At 36.2% G+C, this 26,995-nt stretch overlaps 2 protein-coding genes across 2 annotated transcripts in view; one reads left to right on the top strand and one right to left on the bottom strand.

The window, feature by feature from the left end:
- LOC150104109 (uncharacterized) overlaps window positions 1-7,315 on the top strand; it is a 57,908-nt gene extending 50,593 nt beyond the window's left edge. The window contains exon 3 of the mRNA XM_090397288.1: window positions 6,378-7,315. Within this exon, the coding sequence (XP_090253414.1) occupies window positions 6,378-6,687 (310 nt within the window). The 3' untranslated portion in view covers window positions 6,688-7,315. The remainder of the gene's footprint in view (window positions 1-6,377) is intronic.
- An 11,069-nt stretch (window positions 7,316-18,384) lies between these two features.
- Window positions 18,385-26,995, bottom strand: part of mRpL28 (mitochondrial ribosomal protein L28) — a 67,097-nt gene continuing 58,486 nt past the window's right edge. Inside the window, exons 7-8 of the mRNA XM_090396774.1 lie at window positions 21,079-21,118; window positions 18,385-18,560 (exon numbers count right to left, since the gene is read on the bottom strand). Coding sequence (XP_090252900.1) covers window positions 18,497-18,560; window positions 21,079-21,118 — 104 coding nt within the window. The 3' untranslated portion in view covers window positions 18,385-18,496. The remainder of the gene's footprint in view (window positions 18,561-21,078; window positions 21,119-26,995) is intronic.

The raw sequence follows: 26,995 nt of genomic DNA, 5'->3' as shown, positions 1-26,995 counted from the left end.
TGTCGTTAATGAACAAATTAAACAGCAGTGGTCCAAGAACAGAACCCTGCAGCACAACACTAGTCACAGGCCGTCTTTTGGACTCTACTCCTGAATAAACTACTCTCTGATATCTCTCCATCAACCACGCAGCTATCCATCTCACCAACCCTATATCCATTCCCATATGTTGTAGTTTACGGATTAGAATTCCATGTGGTATCCTGCCAAATGCCTTAGCCAGGTCCAGCAGTATCACTGTAAACCCATTACCCTTATCCAGTTCAGCCGTCACTGTGTTATAAAACTTGAGCAAGTTACTGAGTATGATCTACCCTTCACAAAGCCATGCTGTTCCTCCATACAGTATCTCATTATCATCAATCCATTCCTGTATTTTTCCCTTGACTACTTTCTCCAAGACCTTGACAATGACTCCTGATATGCTGATCGGTCGTTAATTTGCAACAGTAGTCTTGGATTCTCCTTTATGCTGTGGAACTATTTTCCCCTCTTTCCACACCTTTGGGACTAAACCAGACCCAAGACTCAAATTAAACATGGTCAAGGGCACTGATAATTCTTTAGCCTTTTCACATAAGACCCGTGCCGGTATACCATCCAATCCCACAGATGTATTCACATTAAGGTTCTGTAATAGCCTATTCACCTCCACTTCATTCATCACAATTCCCGTATAAACTAATGGTTCCTTCATTTTTTCAATGTCACCACCTGGATGATATACTCTTGCAAAGTGCTCACTCAGTAATTCTGCTATATCGACTGATTCAGTGACCTCCTTACCATTGTCATTCCTTAAAATCATTCTGCCGTGTACAGTTTTTTTTTGCTTACAGCATATTGAAAGAACTGTTTGGGATTCTCTTTAGCTTGCATAGCTAGTTTCCTTTCATAATCCGCTTTTGCTTTTTTTACCATACTCGTTACCCTTCTGGTCTGCACTTTATACCGTTCGCGTGCCTGCAGGTCACCTTTCTCTTTAAATTCCATCCACATTTGTTTCTTTTTTTGCAGCTCAAGCTTAATGGTGTTATTCATCCATTTAATCCCTACTTGTTTTACTATTCGGACCCTAGGTATACAATCAGCCATAACCTCCTGTAAATGCTCCTTGAGCACCTCTCAGGCTCTAACGACATCCAGCCCTTGTAGTTTTACATGTCATGGCACTGATCCAAGCAATCTCTTAAGCTTGTCATACTTGCCAGCATGATAATTCCACCTATACCCTGTCTTAATCAAAAATTCCACACCTTTATCCACCTCCCAGGTCAAGCCCTTACGATCACTCTCACCAACCAATAGGTGGCAACATGGTCATATTCATTGCAGTCAAATTCTCAGATGCTAATACCAGGTCAAGCACTCTCAGGGCCACTCCTAGGAATTTTGCCACCCCGTGCAGTAGCATATTTTGCTGCCCCTTCTCCCTTATTTTTTCGTATAGTTGTCCCTTGCAGTAGCATATTTTGCTGCCCCCTTCTCTCTTATTTTTCGTATAGTTTATGCCAACTTTGCCGCCCAATGCAAATGCACGTCTTGCACCATCGGTAGAGCTGGCCCTGAGCTGTCTCAAACCCCCTAGTATTTTCACTTACATGCTGTCTCAGATAGTTATCCCTTAATAATTGAATAAAATCCATTTCTTTTCTCACACGTGTCCTCTCCTCCTTCCAATCAATGTTACCATAGTTGAAATCCCCCATAATAATTACCCTCCTTCCACTCATTTCATCAATTTTTTCACACATACTCTCTCCGCCATCAATTCATCACCTGGTCTATAGCAGCACCCAACTATATATTTTGTTCTGCCAGTCTCAATCTCACACTAAATAGCCTCAAATGAGCTCTTTTCACTATCCTGCAATACAACTTCAATTCCCTTGGCTGCAGTTCATCAGCAATCATCAATAACACTCCCCCCCCCCCATTTTATTCTCTCTGTCCCTCCTAAACACACTATAACCTACACATTCTATCCCACTAACTATATCACCTTCCGTCAGCCATGTTTCACTAATACCAATAACCTGTGGCCAGGGAAGAGCAAATCAAGGCCAAAAATTCTTCCTTCTTGTTCCTAATACTCCTGGCATTAGTATACATGAAATGCAGGGATCCCTTTGTCCCACCCCTATCTTCATGCGTTATTCTAACTATCCCATTCCGATTTCTTATCCTTGGTACTGGCTCGGATTTATATACATTCTTACACTCAACTTTCTCACTGATGTCCGCATATACACTTCCCCACCTCCTTGGTAGTTCTACACATGTAGAACTACCAAGGAGGTGGGGAAGTGTAACAGAAGTGTAAAGGGGAAGTGTAAAGCTGAATGAAGTGAAACATTTTCACTTCATTCAGCAACACTTTTTCCAGTCTCCACACACCAAATCCATTCAAATGCAGGCCATCCATCTTGTATAAATCCTTTTGCCCATCAAACGCATTCCACACCACACCATCTGCATAACCTGCACATAAAGTCATTTGCGATTATGGCCCTCCTTCTAAACTCCTCTGTCATACCGCGGCAACAGACCCACCATCCTAACTCTGTCACTCTTTTCTTTTGCTACCTTTAACAATACCTTTAAAGTCCTCTCTCAAAAAAAATTTATCTCCTTTCAATTCATTTGTACCTGCCACAACTATCAATTCTTTCATCATCTGTTTTTGCGCTCTAATACTCTCACTTACATCCTTAAATTTCGTGCCCGGTAAGTACGATTTAGTTAAACTCACTATAATAAACTATAATAAGAATTATAATTATTTATGATGATGATTTAACCATTCAGTCATATCTGACTCTTAGTAACTTTGGAGGCAGGTGTTCTTGTCTCAAAGTGTTACTGGTGAGATTTTTACAGGGTAGTTATTATTGTGACACCTCCAAGGAGTCCAAAGAGTCATCGAGAGAGAGAAGGCACCTACAACTCTCCGTCTCCACTTGAGTACTCAATCCACTAACTACAGAAAACTGCAACTATCATCATCTACACCAATGCTCTAATGCCTACCACCACTGGTATATTCATAGATACTCACAAACATTCATGCCCACGGTGAGATTCGAACCTACAGCCTTTTGGCTGAAGAGCAGATACACTAACCACTCGGCCAACCAGGCCAGCAAAAAAAGTCTAAGTAAAAATTCCTCTAGTCGGTGACTAGAATAGAACTTAGACTTTTTTTTGCTGGCCTGGTTGGCCGAGTGGTTAGTGTATCTGCTCTTCAGCCAAAAGGCTGTAGGTTCAAATCGGGTTCATGGGGCTACAATTCTCTTCAGGCAGTCTAGCACCATGAACAGCATATGCCACTTCCACTGAGCTACATGGGCCCACCTTTGCTTTTCCCCAAACCCCATTTTATCTGAGCTTGGGATAGCATATAGCTGACGAATCAGGCCTATTGTTGGATGAGTATTCATGACTGTCATCTGTGTGTGTGTGTGTGTTCACAGGGCCGGTTTGCCTGTTCTGATGGACAAAAAACCAGTTTCCAGGTGAAAACACCCTCTATCTCCATATGAAACCGGCTAGCTCACCTTTAGTCGAAAGCAACCAGATAAAGGTTCCTCACATCTTGGACGGGAATCGAACCCAGGTCTTTCTGACCAAAGGGCTTCGTCTACATTGACTAAGCTATGGAGGCTGTAATTATTTATAATCTTGCTTTAACGCTTAACCCTGTCACATCATGGATTAAGCAAGTAAATAGAGTAGGAGTGAAATCAAGCAAGCCCAGAAACCCTGGAAAAGAAAATGCTATGGAGGAGGTACAAAATAGTTGGTGGTGATTGCATCCATGAAGAGCATAAAGTGCAGGGTAGAAAGGTGATGAGCATGGTAAAGAAAGAAAAGGTGCAGTATGAGGAGAGATTGGCTAGTCAGATCAAGGTCAACTCAAGGAAATTTTTCTGCTATATGGCAAGGAAGAGAAAAAATAATTATGGCAGGTTGACACTGGTGGAAACTCATGGCAGCAGAATAACAGTAGCAAAGGATATAGTGGAATTATTGAACGAGCACTTCATCAGCATATATCATACTGGTGTAAATAATGCCGTGCAATATAAATAGAAGGGAAACAAGTATTAGCGTTGGAAGTGAAAGAATCAGAGGTGTATCAGGAGTTGGTTAGGTTAGATGTTAATAAAGGTGTAGGAATGGATGACACATCACCACGTATTCTTGAGGAATGTGCACTATGCCTTTGACCTGGTTATTTAATGCAAGTATTACAGTGAGTAGGGTTCCTAAGGAGTGGTCAAGATGTTAGAGAGATTGGTTAGGAATAGAATACAGGATTGGGTTGATGGATATAGCATTCTTTATGATAGTCAGCATGGATTTGTAAAGGGTATGTCCTGTTAAGCAATTTACTTGCATTTTATGATATGTAATGGGTGTGTGTTAGATAAGGGAAAAATCATATACAGTGATATTCTTGGACTTTGCAAAAGTGTTTGATAGATTACCACATGATAAGTTGGTGTACAAGCTGAAGAAGATGGGAATAGATAGTATATTGGTTAGATGGATCGGAGATTGACTGAACAATACCAGCAAAAGTTGTGTATGATGGAGCAGTGTCTTGAAAAAGGAGGGTAACCAGTGGTGTGCCCGAGGGTTGTTCTTCGGTCCCCTGCTGTTTAACTTGTTTGTAAATTATACATCATGTGGACTGACTGATGATCTTCAGTTATTTGCTGATGATGTAGAATTATAAGTAGCACTGCTGATGTTAATTCCCTTCAGAAATATTTGAACAGACTTTTTACTTGGACAAAGGAGTGGGGTTGTAGTTTTATTATTGATAAGTGCAAGGTGTTGCATTTTGGAGTGCAGAAATATAAGCCCGTGTACTATATCAATGGTGCCATACTGCAGGAAGTGGATGAGATTAGAGATTTGGGAGTGATGGTTGACAGTAGAGTGAAGTTTAGAGGGTATATTGCTAGTGTTGCAAAGGCTGCACATCATAGGGATAAGGAAGTAGCTGTGCCACTGTATGAAGCACTGGTCAAACCATACTTGGAATGTTGTGCTCAAATATGGTTTGACCAATGCTTCAATGTGATGTGGAGACATTGGAGAGGGTCCAGAGGTAAGTGACTAAGGCAATATCAGGACTTTGGACTACTGGCTATGGAGAGAGAGGTTGAAAAAATGTGTATTGCAGTTTGGTGGGTAGGAGGAAAGGTGATATGATAGAGACATTTAAGTTAGTGAGAAGATTTTATTGGATTACTTGAGATGAGATTATAAAAAGAGTAGAAGGCGAGAAGAGGAAAACCAGAGGTCATCACTGGAAGTTATGTAAGAATGTGGTGACGAGGGATGTGAGGAGTAGAATTTTTACATGGAGAATTGTCAGTGAATGGAATGCATAACCAGAATTTGTTGTTTGCAAGGAATGTTAAGGATTTTAAGACTTGGGATGATAAATATGTCAGTTGAATGAACCTCCCATGATAAGTTTGCAAACTCCATGGAGGGTTCAATAATAAATGATAATTTCTTTTATAAAATATGATAATTATACTCTTTTTAATTGCCCTATTTTTTTTTAATGGAAGATGATCCTGCCTACACATTATAAATGAGGAAGATTATTTATAATGATGCAAGTCATATTTGGAACATTATGATTATCCAGGACTCTGAAAAGGGCAGGGAAATAAATGTGAAGTGCTTTGGCTTCCCCAATGAAATTTAAAGCTCTAAAGAGTAACACTGGCAGAGAGATGCTGATTTTTAGCAGACAGACTAGAAGAGTGGCAGGCTCATGAGCATGCTGATGGCTAAATTTAAAAAAAAAAAAGTGGCCTCCTACCCACAATAGACTTTATACCTATCATGGGTGAGCTAAAATTTTTTATAATTTTATTAATTTAATTTTTTTGTATTTTTTACAGCCCAGAAACCCTACTCTAGAGACCAAACATGGAACATTTTCAAGCCACTTCAGGCACTTTATAAGTGATGAGGTGGTATCACACCAGGCAATGAACTTCATTGCCAGGTGTGAGACCACCTAAAGACAATGACAAACATCCATGCCCATGGTGGGATTCGAACCTACGACCTGTTGGTTGGCAAGCAGATACAGTAAACAAGTATATTGAAAATAAGTATTTTAATACTTAAATATATTATAATTAAATATATTTAAATAAAATTTTGTGGCAAAACTAAGCCATATTAAAGCAAAATTCAGTTAAATTTAAAAGTAAAAAGACATGATTGCAAAACTGAAGTATCCAATTTATTTCTTATTTTAATTTTTTTTATTGTAAAGGTGTTACACAAAATGCACCCCACTACAATTATGACCTCAATGTTTATTTTTTTGTTTCTTGCAGGCTACAGGATGATACCAGTATTTCTCAGTATGCAGCATGCAGTAGCGATTCTGAAAGTGAGAGCACTTCCAGTTCATCCAGCTCCTCGTCCCACTCTTCTACTTCATTTTCTTCCTCTTTTTCTTCTTCTTCTTCATGTGAAAGTAGCAGCAGCAGCAGTAGTAGTTCCAGTGACTCTGATGTATCCAGTTCAGAGGATACTGATTCATCATCTTCTGAAACAGAAGATGACAATGATGATGATGATTCAGAAGATGAAGTAAAGGAATTTGGATACAAACCAATGAGGAAAAAGATTTGCAAAAGTTAATATTAGTGTTTGGAAAGTTAAAAGGTATTAAAGGGGAAAAAAAAAAAAAGAAAAATAATATGACAGCTGCTAAAGAATGTCATTTCACTGCAAGATGGATTTTAGTCCTCCATAACAGAGTCAGCATTTTTTTTTTTTTTTTAAAGAATAACATCCTTTCCCATACAATGCCTGATAATAACCCATACCACCAAACCAGAATTTAATGACATAAATTTTAAATACAGCAATATGTTTAAATAAAATTCACATACAAAAAATATACAATGCCACAAAATCCATGAATGCAACTGCATTAACATAATATCGGAACATGTTTTAATATGCAAAACAATTACTGCAAGCAATTCAGCTAAACAATAATGACAAGAAAGATGAAGTGGTTTATGGACTTGAAATTTTCAAATGTGATAAAAGGCTGCTGTATAATATTACCAACTACTGTGAATTAAAACTTATTTTTTATTAAAATTGCATTCATTGTGTAAAGAAAAATAACATCGCACCATTTTAAGCATGGTGTAGAGAAAATGAATGTGAAATGAGAAGTCTGATTGCTCTCTCTTCAAGAATATTAAAAAGTATTTCTTGTACAGTAATATTTTAATAAAAACTAAACAATTTAAAATTAGTAATTTTTTATTTGGACCAATATCATTCATTGTTGTAGATCGTGTCAAATTTTAATACCTGTATAATACTTAAGAATGAATTATGACATTCTTAAGGTCTCCAGTGTTCACTTTTTTTTTTATACATATATTACACAGTTTCATAAGTTTTCAGTTCATAAATACTTATGTGGGAGAAGAACCTTTTCCTTTGTAAACTGAATGGAAAACAAAAAGTGCTGCCTGCAGGTTGAGCTGATAACATCTTCTTCACTCTCCAGCCTACTGGCAGTGCCTTTGACTTATGCTGTGGAATAGAAGTTTGCAAATGTATTTAAATAGCAGATCGTTTTTTGAATGCATGGTGTGAGACTATCACTTTACTTAATGAATGTATGTAAGGTTCCAATGTGTTATAGCAGCTACCTTTTATGGATGAGAATGTCATAAAAAAGAAAAGAAAAGGGTTATTAGTAATAGTGAAGATGTGGCAGTCCTTCAAATGAATGGGGAGAGATGTCAGTTTAATGCAGCAAAATGTAAAGTCTTGAAGTTTGGGATATATCGATGGGAGGCTGCATACTCGATTGGAGGAGCTGTACTGGAGGAAGTAGGGGAGACAAGAGATCTGGTGGTGATGATTGATAGAAAACTGAAATTTAGGGAACATATTGCAAAGGTGGTGAAGGTAACCCAGAGGATTGCTGCAATAATGAGAAGGATGCTGATGCAGAGATAAAAGAGTTATCATTCCATTGTGTAAGTCTCTGATCAGACCACAGTTAGACTATTGTTCTCAAAATTTGGTCCCCAGGATTTGAAGGGGATAAATTAACTGTGGAAAGGGTGCAGAGGCAGATAACAAAGATGGTTTCAGGACTGCACAATGTTAGTTATGAGGATCAGCTGAGGGAATGATTATTGAATATGAGTATTGACTGCAGAGTTTGGTAGATAGAAGGAGAGGTGATATGATTGAGACTTTTAAACTGTTGAGAGATAGTTATAGGGTTGACACTGAGGAGTTCTTTCACTTGGTAGAACAGCAGGAAGGAAGGAACAATAACAAGAGGTCATCCCTGGAAGTTGCAAAAGGAAGCTGTAAGTAAGAGGGTGAGGAGTGGTTTCTTTGCATTTTTGACTGATATTTGTGGTGAGAGCAAGAAAGGTCAATGAGTTCAAGGATGGCCTTTGTGTTTCCTAGGAATAACCTCCCACGATGAGTCTTTTGACTCCATGGAGGCCTGAATAATAATAACTAGATATAATATACAAATTCCATGTTGCCTATTAACTTAACTGCCCAGAACAACTTCATGTAATGTCTTTCAGAATTTTGTATAACACTACAGTATTTTATAACATTCGGGAACTGAAATTTGGCCATTTAATATTTTAACAAATTATATTACATTAAAAGTTTAAAATTATAAATTTTTAACTTTTAATTCCATTTAATTCAACAATAATCAGCATGTATTCCTCAAAATCTATTCTGAATATTAAAATATCATCTACAACTAGTGATGATATTTATTATCTGTGGTCGAAAGTAATAAGTTATAAGTGGTTGTAATGCAAATGATGAGATGTCAGTGTGGAAAGAAATTGCATGCTCATTCAGATTCCTTCACAGGATAAGCTTGAGTGACTGGAGAAATTACTGTAGTACAGCAGGAGAGAGAGAAAGATTGAACAGAAAAAGCATAAAAGTTGTCCAGATTGGCCGAGTGGTTAGAGTATCTGCTCTCCAGCCAAAAGGCTACGGGTTCAAATCCTGCAATGGCATGGATGTTTATGATTGTCTGTGAAAATACTGGTAGTGATGGTGGGCAGTAGATGCCATTGGTGTAGTTGTAGTTAGTGGAGAGAGAGAGAGAGCTGTAGAGTGGGTACCCTCCCTCGATGAGTCTTTGGACTCCCTGGAGGTGTTATGTAATAATAATAATAAGTGCAAGAAACTGGGAGAAAAGAGAAAATATTGTATGGGGATTTGATGATAATAGGTATAATTAATGAGAAAATACCCCCCCATTCTATCTTCTCTACTCCCCCTTGAAAATACTGTACCCATCACATTCAATTGCAGTAACCACATCTGCTGCTGACATCCAAATTTCACTAATGCCTAAAAAATTTTTTGAGATTGCACTGACTAATGCCAAAAATTCTTCCCTCTTATTTCAAATGCTTCTTGCATTAGTATACAAAAATTGCAGATTCCCTTTAGAACTGATATACATTCTACTAATTTCAGTAATCCCATGTCGATTTTTATCCACTCTAATTCTTGAAATTATTCAATGAAAAAGGATCAACAAACATACATTCACTGCATAAGTTTCTCCCTCTTACACTCAACCGTTTCAATTTTAGTTTCCCTGCCCAATTACTTCAACTTGTTCAGAAAACAGTAACTTCTTCAAACACTTATGACCTTCCATGTTCAGATGCAACCCATCTCATGCATACATCTGTTTTTTGCCTTCAAACACACTCCAGACATCAACAAATTCCAGACCTTTTTTTTGCACATTCTTGCAATTATATCATTCATTATCATCGCTCGTCTACTAAACTCATAATTGTGAAAACGAGGCAGAACACACACTATCCTCCCTTTGACACTTTTCTTCTTCATGATATCTAACAATGTTCTTAAATCTTTTGCTACCCGAACCACTCAGGTTATTTGTATTCACCATAACTATCATCTTTTCTGCATCATGGCCTCTCTTTATTGCTAAAGTCACTCTCTCTCTATTGTTCTGCCAGACAAGCACTCCTCAGGCATACCGTTCTCCATACTCTTAATCATTGAATCACCATATATTATACCACTCATAACTTTATTCAAACACAAACAAGCTTCACTCATGGCCTCATTTTCTATACTATTCAGCATGACACTCCCAGTTTCATTACTTTCCTTCAACAATCTTTTACTTACTCCCCCTTTCACACCATCTCATTTCTTCTATACCTCTTGTGCTTTCATTCTGTTGACTCCCAATCACTTCCATACTATTCATTACTTCATCATTCACCAAGGACTCTCTCTTACTTAAGCCTGTTCGTTACTTCAGCTAGTTCTGGAATTGGAACAGTAATCCAATTCATCTTGCAGGAGATGAAGGTTGCTTTTCTTTTTCACGAACTCCTGCCGAAGCTCTTCTGCTACGGTCCTGATGTTTGCTTCCATTCCCAATCGCTCTAGTCTATCTAGACACTTCTCACATACATTGACGTTTTCATTCTTCTCGTTTAGCCAAAGAGTCCACAGATCCTTCACATTCTTCAGAGCATACATATAGCAGTTTCCACAATGCATCCACTGCAAAAAAATCCAAGGCAGAGCTAGACTTTCATACAGAAGTCCTCCATGCCGCTGACATGCATCTCTTTGTGGACGCTGAAGCAGTGCAACAAACAAGTAGCGAAAACACAATATAAACAACAAAGTTTCAACAACAACAACACCACCACCACTGAAGGACACGTGTATCCAACTGAAGCACAATTTGAAACAAAAAAGCATCGCTATACTTCAATTTAAAAACACTTTTTTTAGCATAGCTCAAAAAACCAAATCTTGGTCACTCATCTCTGGATCCTCTCCAACTTCTCATTGTCAAGAAACCCATGTGACCAGATCTGTGCACAGTAATTAAGATGGGGTCTTACCAAGGCTTGATAAAGAGGTATAATGATCTATTTGTCTCTGCTCGTCAGAATATTCTTCAGTAACTGAGTAATCCAATGAGCTGCTTTAGCCACTTTTGCAATGTGCCTTCTATTCACCCCCAAATCTCTGGCTTTATCTATTTCCTGCAGTACAGTTTCATCAATGTAGTAATCTTTTAATCCCAAAATGCATACCTTTCATACTTTGCCACATTAAACTGACATCCAATCTCCTTTGCCCAGATCGCTAGCCTATCCAAATTATCCTGCAAAATTTTAACATCATCTGTATTAACTATTGTTCTATCCAATTTTGCATCATCAGTAAACAACTGAATAGTTCCTCTCAGATCCTTTCCTATATCATTAATATACAAATTAAATAGTAGCTACCCAAGAACAGAGCCCTGTGGCATGCCACTAGTCACAGGCCTTCTGAATAAACTACTCTCTAATATCTCTCCATCAACCACCCTCTTATCAACTTCACCAACTTTATATCCATCCAGATGTACTGCAATTTATTGATTAGAATTCCATGCAGTATCCTATCAAAAGCTTTTGGAAAGTCCAGCAGTATCATTGTAAACCCATTTATCCAACTCAGCTGTCACTGCATAAGGGATATTGTATGAGGCATGACCTACCCTTCACAAAACCATGTTTTCTCCTCATACAATATCCCATTTCTGTCTATCCATTCCTGTATTTTGCTCTCAGCCAAGCCAACTTCTCCAGTACTTTGACAACAACTCTTGATATGCTGATCAGTCAGTAGTTTGCTACATTCCCTTCTTTCCATCTCATTGGGACTAACCCAGAGCTGAGACTTAGATTAAACAACATGGTAAAAAGCACTGACAATTCCCTAGCACCTTGTAAAACTCAAGCTGGTATATCATCTAATCCTTTACTGCTTTCCATGCACTATCAACATCCAGCCCTTGCAGTTTCTCATGCCATAGCACTGATCTAAGCAATTTCCTAAGCTTTTCATACTTACCAGCCCTGTAATTCCTCTTAACTGAAAAACCATATATAAACCAAGCACATAAAATAACATAAAAAAGTACATAATGAGAGATATAAGAGAGAAGACAACTAGAGCAGTATGAAATTATGAAAATTAATATCACTTACTTAAAATCTTCATAGTGAAATAAATAGGTAAATTAAAGTTGAAAGAAGTTATATTCTTGGGTTTAATCCTTTATCCACGTGTAAGCAAACAAAGTTTGCACATGATGTTACTTAGCGACTGGGGCTACTTGTCTAATGAGAGGCTAATGACTTCACATCAAATTGCCTTAGTATCTCATGATGCAATGCACATATCCTTGGACATGTATAATGCTATGCATTGTAGGAAGAGCCACTACCCAGACTGGTTTCAACCTTTATTGCGGTCTAATCAGTGGGAGCCAGATCCAGAAGTGATACCAAGGTTGAAGTAATGCAGAAGTCATATTTTCATATATAAGTAGTCAAAAGGTATCACACCTTATTGCTAAAATACTCTGGATTAGAGATGGATGTTGAAAGTTTTTCAATCAAAAATATAACTTATTGACATCTTTAATTTATAGTATAACCAAGTGGAAAAAGTTTCAATAGAAATAAATCTTTATAATTGGTCATATCTAATTATTAATTTATTAATAAAATCAAATTAATTCCAATAATAAATTCTACTGAGCATTAATAAATTTATTAATGTTCAGTAGAGGATCATATTTGGTTATTCAATGTTTAAAATACCTCAGTATTGTCAGCTAACAATACCTGAAACTTTTCAAGGCATTTGGGGTGAAGAGGAGGATTGAATGATGATCCCAACAGATCTGCTAAAGCTTGGTATAAGATAAATTCAAGAAACCAGAGTTAGCCAACTGAATGACAATGCCTACTTTCTTGGGTATTGTTAGCTGGCAATACTTCAGTATTGCCAGCTAACAACACTGGGTATGGAGTGTATGTGGGGGGGGGGGGGGAATCGGTCTTTGTCCTTAAATCACTATAGCAAATCTGGAAGTATAACTCTTTTTTCTGATCCCTAGGGGGTTTGCTACAGCAGGCATCTACTGTACTATGTAGGAAGAACATCATCAAAATGATGTGCATCATGACTAGTTTGCATTGTAATCCATTAATTTGCATTGTAATATTACTTTTTGATTTTGTTATAGATATTTTAGGTTGTAGATTATTTTCATTTCTTGGTGTGTGATGCCATCCATCACCTTGCTTATTGGAAGCCTGAAGTGCCTTAGAAAAAGTTCTATATTTAGTCTTTATAGTCTTTAGAGCAAAGTTTCTGGATTATCTAACTCTTAGTCCACTTACAGTACCAAGCTTCAGATATATAAATTTTGGTAGGTAGTATTGATATAATTAGTGTAATAACACTTTGCTACATATAAAGATAACATCATTTCCACTGGACACCAAACAATGACATATAACAATCAATGATAGAAGAAATTAAGTGGTAAGCAACTTGTAAGTAGATTACAAACAGAGAACAAACCCATAATGCTTAATTATTAGTAGAGTGGTGAAGGTTTTTTAACATTAATCCCACACACCAGAGGTGGAAGAACCTATAGCACATCACTGCCATGCATGGAATAATGCTGTGGTAGGTGTGTTATGAAACCTATATTGATCAAAGTATACAAAGTAAATAACTTTAATCAGAGATCCGATATTTAAACTCAAGGTTGTTTGAGTTTAAAGGTTGAAGCTACAAAACAGGGATTGGATGATTCTAGCAGCATTATAATTACCATTATGATGTCAGAAGAGACTGAATAAGTAAAAAAAGAAGGGAGAGAGTATGATATTGCTTATCAAGAAGGATTTGCATTATCAGATTGATGATACAATCAATTCCTATTCAAAATGGGAATTTGAGAGTGTGGGGATGCATACAATTGAGGGTGGGAGTATATTTACCATGGCAGAGGAAGTCATGATAACATTATTTGTCAGTAGTTAAAGAAATAAGGTAAAGTAATGTATTAGTATTATTATTATGTGACACCTCCCAGGAGTCCGAAGACTCATTGAGGGAGGGCACCTACTCTATAGCTCTCAGTCTCCACCAATTACACCAAAGCATTATTACCATCATCATCTACACCACCACCACCAGTAGTATTATCACAGACAATCACAAACATCCATGCCCACGGAGGGATTCAAACCCACAGTTCTCTATTTGTCATCTATTGAAAAATTGCTTTTGTAAATCTTATAAAATCCCCTTTAATAACTTAAGTTTCTATCAGCTTACCTTTGGAACCTACACACCTTTCTATCCTCATAGGCACTATTCCACAGACCTGTCGCCAGTCACTCATCTCGAAATCCTTACCAGCACCTCATGATCCCCCAAGAAACCCAGGTGGTCAAATATGTGCATAATAGTCAAGATGAGGGTGAATCATAACCTTACAGAGGGATAATAACCTTCCTATCTTTACTTGTCAATGTGTTCTTCACCATCCAAGTAATCCTCTGAACTATTTTGCCAATTTTTACAATATGCCCTCTAAACTTCAACTTGCTATCCACCATTACCCACAAGCCTCATTAATTTCCTGCAATCCAGTATCATCAATGTGATATAATGCAACCTTCTCAACCTAAAGTGCATACCCATACATTTTGCAACATTAAATTCACAATCATTCTCCTTCACCCATAATGCCCATTTATTTAAATCACCCTGCAAGATATCTACATCACTTTTATCAACTATTTTCTTCCCCAGGTTTGCATCATCAGCAAACAAAAAATCTGAAATCTGAAACAAAAAAAACTGAATATCCTCCCCCTCCTAGAGTAGTGGCCCTAGTATAGAACCCTGAGGAACTCCACTCTAGGAGGAGGCACAAAGTGGCTGTGCACTTCGCAGCCATATGCCTGGGGAAGGAGTCTCCTAGGTTCGATTCCCGTCAGAGATGTGAGGAGCTGAAGGATCTTCCTCAGCCATAGCCAAGTTAGCCGGTCTTGGGCATGGACAGTAGGGTTTTTTTCTCCAGTTTATCCTGTGGTTTTTCATCCCACAAAGCAGGCAAACCAGCCTTGAGAACTCAACACTACAGACAATACACCGGGGCATGGGGCTGACCACCTTATCCTGTGAATGATTTGGAGTCCGATGATTAATAAACCCTCCACACTGCAAGGTAAAAGAGGATAAAAAGATGATGATGACAAACTTATTTCTGCATAATGCAGTTATCCCTCATAACAGCAACCTCAGAGATTTCAGGAATAGTTTGTTCTGGTAGCAAGGCTTATACAGTAGTTACTCATAATGATATTACTTAAGGAATAACAATTAATATTGATTAATTAATATTTCCAATCTACAGGGTTAAACTACCATCATCAAGAAACAAAGAACAACTTGATATGTGCAGACAGGCACTACATAGCGTAAGTATGATGGAAGCAGAACAACAAAGGCAAGTCTAAACAGCACCTGCTAGTGGGCTGGGATTGATGTTTTGGCTGTTGGACTGAAGTTCTAAGGATGAGTGCTTCCCAGATTTAAGGTAGTTTCATACATCCAAATTTATTTATGTTTGGGTAGTTCCTTAAGGCTAAGGCAGATTCTAGTCATTCGTATTTAAATTTACTCCTATGGAACAAGGCGGCCTTTCTCCATCGTATCTTACAGTTGCATGATACTTGGCAGGTATAAGGATTATAGCTGGTCTTTGGGAAAGCAAATAAGGAATGTTAATTTTTTTTTTATATATGGTCTGTAAGTGGTTATGAGGTTGTATCTTCTGGGTTTGTCTTTGCAGTTTTTCTGAAGTATCACAGAAATATGGAATAGTAATAGATTTGGTGTATTCTCTTTTCTGCAAGCAGAGGGGAAGAAGAAGAAGTGTTTTCTGGGTTTTGAATTTTTGGTGGGGGATTGTAGCCATTGATTAAGAAGGTGTGAAAATGTGTTTGAGTTCAGTGGTGAGGGCATTATTACTGGAGTGATCAATTTTGTCCTGTTGTACAGTTTTTAATTATCCCATACTGTTCTGTAAACTGAGAGTGCCAAGGATGAATCAAGTTGGCATGCAATAAAGGTGTCTAGAAAGGGGAAACTTTTTTTTGCCCCCAAGGTGAACTGGATCCCAGGGTGCTAGTTATTAAGATGTGTTAGGAAGGTGTTAAGATCCTCAGAGTTATATGACCAAATAGAGAACACATCATATACATAGCAAAGCTAAATTGTATGTATTTGTGGGGCAGAGGTGAGGCTTTTTCTCGAAAGGTCTCCATGAAATAGTTTGCTGCGGGGGTACCCCCATTGCTGTCCCCCTCTTTATTTACAGAATTTTCCTTGTCCAATTAAATAGTATGGATTCATGGTGAACTTAAACAGGACTGAGCTATTGTGCTTGGATAAGATCCAAACTATCCTTAAGAGAAACATTTGTGAATAGAGAGGAGATATCAAAACTGACCATTATGTCAATGTGTTCGAGCGTAATGTTTTCTATGCTGGCTTTAAAGTAGGCAGAGTTTTAAATGTGTGAAAAAGTGTTGCCAGTATAGTGGGTGAATCAATGCCATCCACAGTTGGGCATAATGGTGCACATTCTGTTTGTGAATTTTTGGGAGCCAATATAGCAGGGGGGGGGAGGTGAAATTGTATGGATAACCTTTTTAAGGAGCCTGTGGAGGATTCTGATCTGTGTCAGTAGGGTTATAGTCCAAAGGATCATAGGTGAAGTAATCCTTAAGCACAGAGGTAAGTGTGTGTGTAATCTTCTTGGTAAAACTACTCTAGTATTTCCCTTATCTGCTTTCGGTTTACATTACAGAAAACCCACAGACAGGCAGATACATTCACTAACAGTCACCCCTCCTCCCAACAGTATTATTAAAATAGTAATATTATTAAAACCCTGTACAACAGGGCTCCAGTAATAATGCCCTCATCACTGAACTCAAACACATTCACAACACCTTCTTAGCCAATGACCACAGTCCCCAACCCAATTCCCAAATATATTAAAACCCTACAACTGCATTCCTTCTTCTTCTCTTCCTCCAGAAAAGAAACTACACTAAATCTACTACCATCCCACATATATCCATGGCACTTCAGAAAAACTGACAAAAATCCTCAAAATATACAACCTCGTAACCACTTACAGACCAAATAAAAAATTGGCATCCCTTATCCACTTTCCCACAAGACCAGCTACAGTCCCTATACCTCCAAGTGTCCCATTAGGCACCACGCAACTATAAGCTGTCCTACTATGACCAAACAGGCAAGGACAGCTAACATAAGAATTGTCAAACAAAGACTACATCTGGTTCCACCACTAGAGTCACTCAGAACCTGCCGACTATGTCTTGGACATCACCATGAGATACGATGGAAAAAGGTCACCTTACTCCATAGGAGCAAATTTAAATATGAAAAACTTTTCTTAGAATCTATCTCAGCCTTAATGAACTACACAAACCTAAACAAATTTGGTTGTATGAAACTACCACAAATGTGGGAAGCGCTGATCCTCAGAACTTCAGCTCAACAGCCAAAAACACCCATCCTAGCTCACTAAGGGAAACTGTTTGGGAGTTCAGACTTACCTTTATTGTTCCAATTCAGTCATACAATATGTAATGCCTCTATGCACATATCATTTTGTTCTTTGTTCCCTGATGATGGCAGTTTGATACTGCCAAAATATTGAAGATATCAAGTCAAAATTACTCTAATTAATGTATAGTGTATGTTGTAACTTAAGTAATATCAATGCAGACAGCATGTTATGGTGAATTTCCTTCAAAATGACATTGTGCCTCCAATAGGATTCAGAGGTGAGTGACCAAGATGGTGAATGGCCTGTGGAATGGGCCCTATGAGGATAGATTGAAGGTGTGCAGATTGCAGAAGTTGGTTGATAGGAGAAAGAGGGGATATGATAGAAACATTTAAGTTGCTTAAAGGGTTTTATAGGATAGATGTAGGGGAAATGTTTCAGCATTTGGCTAGAAGGACCAGAAAACAAACGGGTCATTCCTGAAAGTTGAAAAAAGATGTGGTCAGTAAAGGGGGAGGTGTGGGGACTAGATTTTTTGCTTGGAGAGTGGTGAATGAGTGGAATGGGTTGCCACAGTCAGTTGTGAGTGCTTTTTCTGTTAATGAATTCAAGGAGAGGTATATTGTTAGATTGTGTCGATAGATTGAGTGTCCTGCAATGAGTTTTCGGACTCCATGGAGGTGCCTGTATAATAATAATAATAAAATACTTTGGTTGGGACTTTTGTCAAGTTTGTCACAGTGAGGAAGTTTATTATAAAGGTGTTTACTATAGTGAAAGGTGACTGCAACTGTACACTTCACAAAAGAAAAATTACTCAAACCAAATTTCAGAATACTTATGGCGTTTTTTTTTTTTTTAATAAACATACAGTATTGAATAACTTTTTATAATACAATCGGTAGGAGAGTGCATTCCTAAATTAGAAAATGCTGGTAACTAGTCAGCAACACTTTCCTTCTTGCGAAAAGGATTCAGTTTAGACAGCCATTCTCGATATGACCTAAAAGAAATTTCAAAAAGCATCAATAAACGGTTTGACAAGGCTATACAGATAGAAAGAAATCTTTAAATCCACTATTCTGTGCTATGTAGCACAGTAGTGCTATTTTTCACTACTACTAAATTGTCATGGTAAAACATCTAAGGTTTACAGAAAATATAAATTATTTTATTGCAAGCAATGTTTTTCTCCTGTTACATTCCTGCATCATCATTCATATAAATTAAAAAAAACTAAAACAAATTCCAGTCATCACATATTTCTTAAGTGAGTAGAATCTCATAAATACAGGATTATGCCCATATTTATCATCAACATTTATTGGAAAGTTCTAACTGCAAGGAACATGAATTGATACAGGTCTCTGAAATCTTCTAAAATTCTGCTTGTCTGCAGAGTGTAAAATTTAGGAACCACTAGCATAAATTTACATGCTAGTAAATGTTGCATAAACCTATCAGTACATCTGACAGTGACTTGTGCTACCTCAAAATCAAAGTGCTATCTCATGATCATAATCTCCTTGTTGTCCAGATAGAACACACACTTAAACTTCAAGCCTCTATCATTTCTAATATAATTATTCCTCAGTAACCCAAAACAATTGCTTCCAACTGCCCACGAATTATTTCCTCCTTTGCACTACAATCCATAGTTAAAATATTTCATAATGATTACCTGCTGTGATGCCTACCAAAGTAATTGCCAATACCATATTCTGATTTTTCTGCAGCTTCAAAGCTTATAGCAACATATAAATTAAAGATGCCAAGAAATTATATTCTTGGTTTAATCCTTTATCCAAATGTAAGTAAACAATGTTTGAACATGAAATATCTTCACGACCAGATCACTTGTATATGGAGACTAATGACTTCACATCAATTGCCTTAGTATCCCATAATACAAAGCACACACACACTGTCAGATGGGAAGAGGCCACCAGCCAGAGCAATTTTGACCTTTGTTGAGGGATCATCAGTGGAAGTCAGATCCAGAGGAGATACCAAGGTTGAAGTAATGCAGAAAAGTCATATATTTTGCATTTACAAGTAGTCAAAAAGTGTCACACCTTATTAAAACTCTGGATTAGAGATAGATGTTAAAAGGTTTTTCACTTGTTTATCCTATAAATTAAAGATGCTAAGAAATCATATTCTTGGTTGAATCCTTTATCCAAGTGTAAGTAAACAATGTTTGCACATGAAGTGATGTGATCATTAGCCTATACTAAGGTAATTACTTGTATTTGGATAAAGGATTAAACCAAGAATATAATTTCTTGGTTTAATCTTTTCTTTTATTTATAGTATAACCAAGTGAAAAAGCTTAGAGCAAATATACATTCTGTCCTATTTGCATCTACTTAATACCAAATAAACTCAAACCAACTTCTCCTCTAGTAACGCCCTGATTGGAATTATCACCTTTGCCAGACTCAATAATTCTACCACCATAAATAACATCCAACCTCTTTTTCACCCTGTCTTCCCTTGACACACTACAGCTTTCAGCTTTTGTATTCTATCTCCCTGAGTATCTATCTTCCTCCATCAACCAGGCTGTGCTAATGCCAAGTTTATATAGTTTGTGCTGACTAATGCAACAAACTCTCACCTTTATCATGATTCTTTGTCTCAGTATATAACCAACAACTGACCTCTCTCTCCACACTTATAATCTGTACTATTCAAATTATTAGCATGCAATTCCACGTTTATTCCCCCTCCCCTTGCCCTATATACTGCAACATCTCCACCCACACAAGATACAACCAATGCCCTCATGATCAGGATCAGTCCTTTCATGCAATCACCTTTTTTGATATTCCCATTCTTGCTTTACATGTAATTCAACAATATTTACACACAAGTTACATGTGTTCTCTTTAAAAAATTGTTTCCATAACTCCTCACATTCACTTTCTCAGAGAACAATAACCTTCTCAAATGCTTAACTCCAAATCCATTCAAATGAATCATGCAACCAAGAGAAGAGAAAAGCACATTGTCTACCTAAACCTATAATCATCCAAGATGTACAAACTTACATATACACTAAACAGATTAAATTTAAAATCCCAAGAAATTCTTTCTTGTTTAATCCTTTATCCAAGCATAAGAAAACAAAGTTTGCATGTGAAGTTTCTTCACGACTAGGCTACTTGTATAGAGAGGCCAATGACTTCACATTAATTGTCTTAATATCTCATAATGCCAGCTTGAGCCAGAAAAACACTGGCTTGTAAACAATTTTATTTAGTAAATTATTTAATTGCATTCCAGTGTCTACATAGTTTTGTGTTCCAGAAACTGCACCATGAATCATAGCAAAAGTTAAAGAAATATGTCTGTAAGAGATGTTTTCCCTCTTTTTTTTTTAAAAGAATTATCAAATCCAGGGTTTGTTAAATTACTTATCCTAAAAACAAAAACATTTACAGGTATGTTCTTAAAGATAAACTAACAACATAAAGCATTATTTTAATCCTAAATGATAAAGTAACACATATACTTACTCTGCTTCTTTCTCATTAAGTTGTTCTTGATTGGCTTTCTCTGAAAAAAAAAAAAAACGTTAACCAAAAGACATACACATCAAGCTGTAACAAATTTAATGTATCATTTAAATAATGATTACATTAAAAACTATTTAATGATAAAGAGAAGGAGGACATTAAAAAATTTTTGATTAAATTTCTCCTCCAGTTTGGACATATTCTAAAACATCTCACTAGTGTTAAATATTCCTTTGATGCATGTCTGATGAATGTTTATATGTTTGCAAATGGATTTTTTCTCACAGCATTTTTTGAAAATCATTCCAGAAAAGTAATATGTTAATAATTCTAAGTCATGAATCTATCGAAAGTAGTAGTTTTTTTTTTCTTTCCACCCCCCCCACACCCCTGCCAAGACTGTTAAAGTTCAAATCAAATAATTTGAGGATGGAATCCTACACATCACAATAGTGGACTACAATCATTATATGCCAGAAACAAATCTTCAATTACTGCTATGCAAAAAAGAATGTTGAAGGCAATATTGGTAACTTAAGGACACCAACTGCTCAGGTAATTTGATGCTCAGCTGAACAATTTAAGCAAATGGAATCATCTGGTGAAAGAATATGCAAAGGAAACTTGGAACAATTCAGATCATGGAAAGCAGAGAGTGCATGTGAATAAAAGTCTGTGAAAAGTTCCAGAAACATCTATAAGACATTTTGTTGCAGCGATATTGTTGAGACAATATATTTGCATCACATATTACATATCAAATTGCATTTTGTCAGTCTGGCTGAGTGAGTCGTTAACATACCTTGTTATCCAAACTGGCCATGGATTCAAATCCCACTGCAGGCATGGACAGTTATGACTGTCATTAGATCACAGATGAACATCCTTGTCTACTCTGGGACCTTTGCTCCACTCAGCAGCTTTAAAAAGTTCTGTTTGATTGGCGGAGCAGGGTTTCCCGATTATGTAAAAATTAAATAAAAAATACAATAAAAAAATAATGATAAAAAACTCTTTAGCCCACTCATGTACTATAGGTTAACAAACTTTCATGGGTGGGAAATCATCATCATCATCATACATATCAAGGATTTAGGCCTAGTATGGCCTGTTCCGGCCTTTGAAGTCATCATTGAATCGTTTAAGAGGACGTCCTGGTTTTCTTTTTCCTAATGGCTTGTACTTTAAGGCTTGTTTTGGTAATCTTTCTGTTTTCATTCTTTGAACGTGTTCCATCCATCTATGTTTATATTTTTTAATTTTTTCAATTACTGGTTCTTGGTTTAATTCTTTCATAATATCTTCATTTCTTTTGTGATCAAATAGAGTATACTTTGCAGTTTTTCTCATAAACTTCATCTTTTTGTTTTATTGTCCAGATTTTGCTTCCATACATTAAGACCGGTAGGGCTAATGTATTGTATACTTTTAGCCTGGTTTGTTTTTGAACTAGGTTTGGTTTAAATATAGAGTTAATTACTCCTGTTATTTTTAAATATTTTGCAATTTTTATGTTTATATCTTTTTCATTTTCATAAGTGATCATACATCCTAGGTAGTTAAATGAATTCACCTGTTCTAAGATCTTGTTATCTAATACTATTTTAGTTCTTGCTGGATCTTGTCCTTTAAAGGCCATAGTTTTTGATTTTTCCGTTGATATTATCATACCATAATCTTTGGATATCTCATTTAGATTTAAAATAGCTTTCTGTAAGTTATCTTCAAAATTTGTAATTATTATTCGGTCGTCTGCAAAGAGGAGAGTGTTTAAGTTAACTGTAGGTGAAAGTTTAATTCCTGGATGTAAATTTTTACTCCATTTTATTATTATTTCATTTAAGTAGATATTAAAAAGAGTTGCTGAGGGGGACATCCCTGTCAGACCCCTTGGTTTATCTCTCTTGTATATGATAGCTCATGATTTAATCTTATTTGTATTTGATTATTTTCATATATACTTGTGGCAGCTTTTAGGATATCATTTTGTATTTGTCTTTCTTTTAATATGTTAAATAATATGTTTCTTTTAACTTTGTCAAATGCTTTTTCAAAGTCAATAAATGCAATATGTGTTTCTAAATTATATTCTCTTCTTTTCTCTATTATTAATTTTAGGCAGAAGGCTGGGTCTATACATGATCGTCCTTTTCTAAATCCATTTTGTACCTCTAGAATAAAGTTTTCGGAATATTTCATTAGTTTGTTATTTAAGATTCTGCTGTATATTTTGTAACATGAATTTAGTATACTGATACCTCTATAGTTTTTAGGGTCATCTCTATTACCTTTCTTAAAGATAGGAATCACAATTGCTTTTTTCCATTCTATTGGGAGGATACCAGTTGAGTAAATTTTATTTTAAAATAATAAGAGTCTTCCTTTGAATCTTGTTCCTGCATATTTATATAGTTCTGAACCTAGCTTATCTTCTCCAGGTGATTTTCCGTTTCTTGTTTCTTTCAGGCTGATTTCTAATTCTTCTTCAGTTATTTACTTTTCATTTTCGTTAATTGTTTGCCAGTTGTCTTTTTTAAAATATTTGTCTGTCCACAGTTCTGTGTAGTAATTTAGAAATTCTTCTAATTTCAATTCAGTGTTTAATTTTATGTTTTCTTTGGTATCTGCATTTAGGTGTTTCAAAATCTTATATACATTGGGTCTTATTTTATATAAATCATGTTCTAAATTAGAAACAAATTTATTCCATGATTCTCTATGTCTTTTTCTGACTTCTCTTTTAGCTATGGCTCTTATTCTTTTATATTCTATTTCATCTTCTAATCTTTTACTGCTTAACCATTTGTGATAGGCTTCTTTTTTCTTTTTGATTATTTCTTTGATTGTATCATCCCAGATCTTCAGTTTTTTTCTTTTATTGAATTTTTTGGTCTTTCCTAAGCTTTCATTTGCTGCTGCATTTAGTATCGTTTTTATATTAAGCCATTTTATTTCTATTTCTTCATTTTGTTTTATTTTATCTAGATACTGGTTAATTCTTTGTTCATATAGTCATTGTACATTTGTGTCATTCAATAGTCTAGTTTTATAAACAAATGTTTCAATTTTTCTTTCTGTTCTTGTTACTTGTAGCCATTTAGGTGGTAATCTTAATTTTATTTTAACAAGGAAGTGGTCACTGCTTATTTCATATCCTCTGTGAACTCTAACATCTAGTGAAAATTTTGATGTCTTTTCATTTAATACAAAGTAATCTAATATTGATTTCCATCCTCTTGCTGCCCAAGTATATTTATGTATGTCTTTATGTTTATAGAAGGAATTCATTATTTTTAGGTTATTATAAACTACAAAGTCAATCAATTTTTTACCATTTCTGTTTAGAGTGTGTTCTCCATGTATTCCTATATTATTATTAATTTTCGTGTTTCCAATTCTTGCATTTAAGTCTCCAGCTAAAATTGTGTAATCATTTTTATTTATTTTATTATATATGTTTTGTAGCTGATTATAAAAATCAATATTATCCTGTTCTCTTCCTTCTTCTGGGGAATAAAAACCAATTATTGTTAAATAGCCTCTATCTATTTTTATTCTAGCTTCTATTATTCTTTCATTCCATAATTTATAATGTTTTAACTGTTTTGAAAGGGAGTTATGAATCCAAATCATGACTCCTGCTTGTGCTCTTTGGTCTCTGTCGACTCCACTGTATATCACATTAAAATTTTCAGTTCTCATAGTTCCTTTTAATTTCTTTTTTGTTTCAGTGATTACTGCTATTTTAAAATTTCTTTCATTTAATAACTGGTCTAATTCTATTTCTTTATATGCTATTCCTCTTACATTCCAGTTTGCTATGTGTATTATATTTTGTCGTTTCCATTTTCGTTTTCCCTTTTCCATTCCAGGGTCGTTTCCCATAGATTCAATCCGATTATCTTTTTCTGTCAGCTTACAAGTATGGTTATGTTCTCCATGTCAGGAGACTAGCCTGATGATGGAATAGTTCAGTGGTAGGGCTGCTACCTTAAGGCTTCTGAACTCGCCTTCTTCCGAATTTAAACCCATAGGGGGAATAGGGTATATTGAAGGGGAAAGGGTAGATTATAGAAGAAATATAGTAAGGTTTATAGAGAGGACATAGTTGTAATGCCAGAAATGAAAAGACCCCATGGCCCTCGAGTACTCTAATAGCACAAGGGTCATAAAGTAAGAAGAGTTGGCTGATAAGGCCTTATAGGAAAGATTAAAGTAAGTGGGTCTTCCTCAAAGTAGAAGAAGGAGAGGATAGATCCAGCTAGGGGTCCATGGGAGTGGCGCTTCCCTTACAATCAAGATGATTGTCCCTTATGGCCCTGTTGGTCCACGAGTCCTTATTCAGTATATTCGGACCACCCCACCATATATATATAAACACACACACGCATGTACACACACACACATGATGGGCTCCCCTATCCGCCACCCAGGGGACGCGCTCTCTAGGGGTTACAGGGTCCCCTGAGAGATGGGTGGAAAAAAAATAAATAAAAAATTATTTGGGAAAATTAAGATTTCTTTATTTGTGATATTCATTTCCCATGGGTGGGAAATGAATATCACAAATAAAGAAATCTTAATTTTCCCAAATAATTTTTTCATTTTCCAAATAAATAATTCTCTCTCAATCCTACCTGCTACTTAATGTGGTGAGAGAGAATGAACTGGTGATGTATGCCAGTAGAGCAAACTTTTTCAGACTTTTTTTATTATATATCAAGAAGGAAGAGGTCACCACAGGGTCACCAGTGGAAGTTGTGTATGAGTGTGGTTAGCAAGTGTGTCAGGACTAGATTACTTGCTTGGAGGATAGCGAATGGGTTTCCAGAGGTGTGGGTGCTTCATCAGTGAATTGGTTTAAAGAGAGGTATGATAGGTATCATGGGATTGATGGCTAGTGTGTGAATAATGGATCTCCCACGATGAGCCTTCTGACTCAATGGAGATACCTGTGTAATTTTTATTTTTACATATGAATACATTACATACATATGATACAACATTACATACATTTGTTTACATATGATGCATACATTATATACATTTCTTTATTTAATTAAAATTATGATTAATATTGTGATTACATATTTACAACATAAGATTACTTATTTACAACAGGTTTAATTCTGTTTTTTTTTATGTTTTTTTGTAATAATGAAATGCATAGAGATTTTTTTTCTTTCTTTTCTTTTTTTCCTGTATAATGTATTAATAATGATAATATTATTAGCGCATTTATTCATTTAACAATGAGTTATATATATATTAATTTTTTTTTTTTTTAGGGGTGCTTAAGGGTCAAAGCGTTATAACTGAGAGGAGACCTCCAAATAGCCTTTAAAGGAATGTGGAGAACCGATCAGGGCTTCTGACTTAATGTCCAATCCTCACCTTCTCGTGGTGCACCCTGTTGGGTATCTGCCTGGATACTGAACGAAGGAGGATGGGCTGAAAATTTGGGATTTAGCCGACCAAATTGTATTCTTATTGGTTAAACTAAAATAAAAAATGATGGTACGACATGACAAAATTTCATGCCGGCTGGGGCGTTGCCCGGTTAAACAAGGCCCCCGTCGTTTTTGACCAGAGTGAACAGTGAAAAGTCAGCTACTGGAACAAATCTGAAAGCACACCCCAACTCAATATCACCAGAGTTAAAGATCGGTACTATCAACATAAGAAGCCTGAATGGCAAAGAAATGGAGCTAGCTGAGGAATTAGATAAGTACCAGATCAACATAATAGGGGTGACTGAAACAAAAAAGACAAAAACTGGTGAGATCTTTCTGAGCAATAAATACAAAATGTTATATTCAGGCAATGACAAGCAAGGAAATGAAGGAGTAGCCATAGTATCAACACAAAATACGAGGCTAATCTTCTTGAATGGCAGTCAGTCTCAAGTAGAGTAATG

Source organism: Typopeltis vanoorti, chromosome 8 (assembly GCF_054136105.1).
Source record: "Typopeltis vanoorti isolate ZY-2024b chromosome 8, IOZ_Tvanoo_1.0, whole genome shotgun sequence".
Taxonomy (NCBI): domain Eukaryota; kingdom Metazoa; phylum Arthropoda; class Arachnida; order Uropygi; family Thelyphonidae; genus Typopeltis; species Typopeltis vanoorti.
Note: the sequence above shows the minus strand (reverse complement) of the source record. Positions and strands in the feature narration are given on the sequence as shown.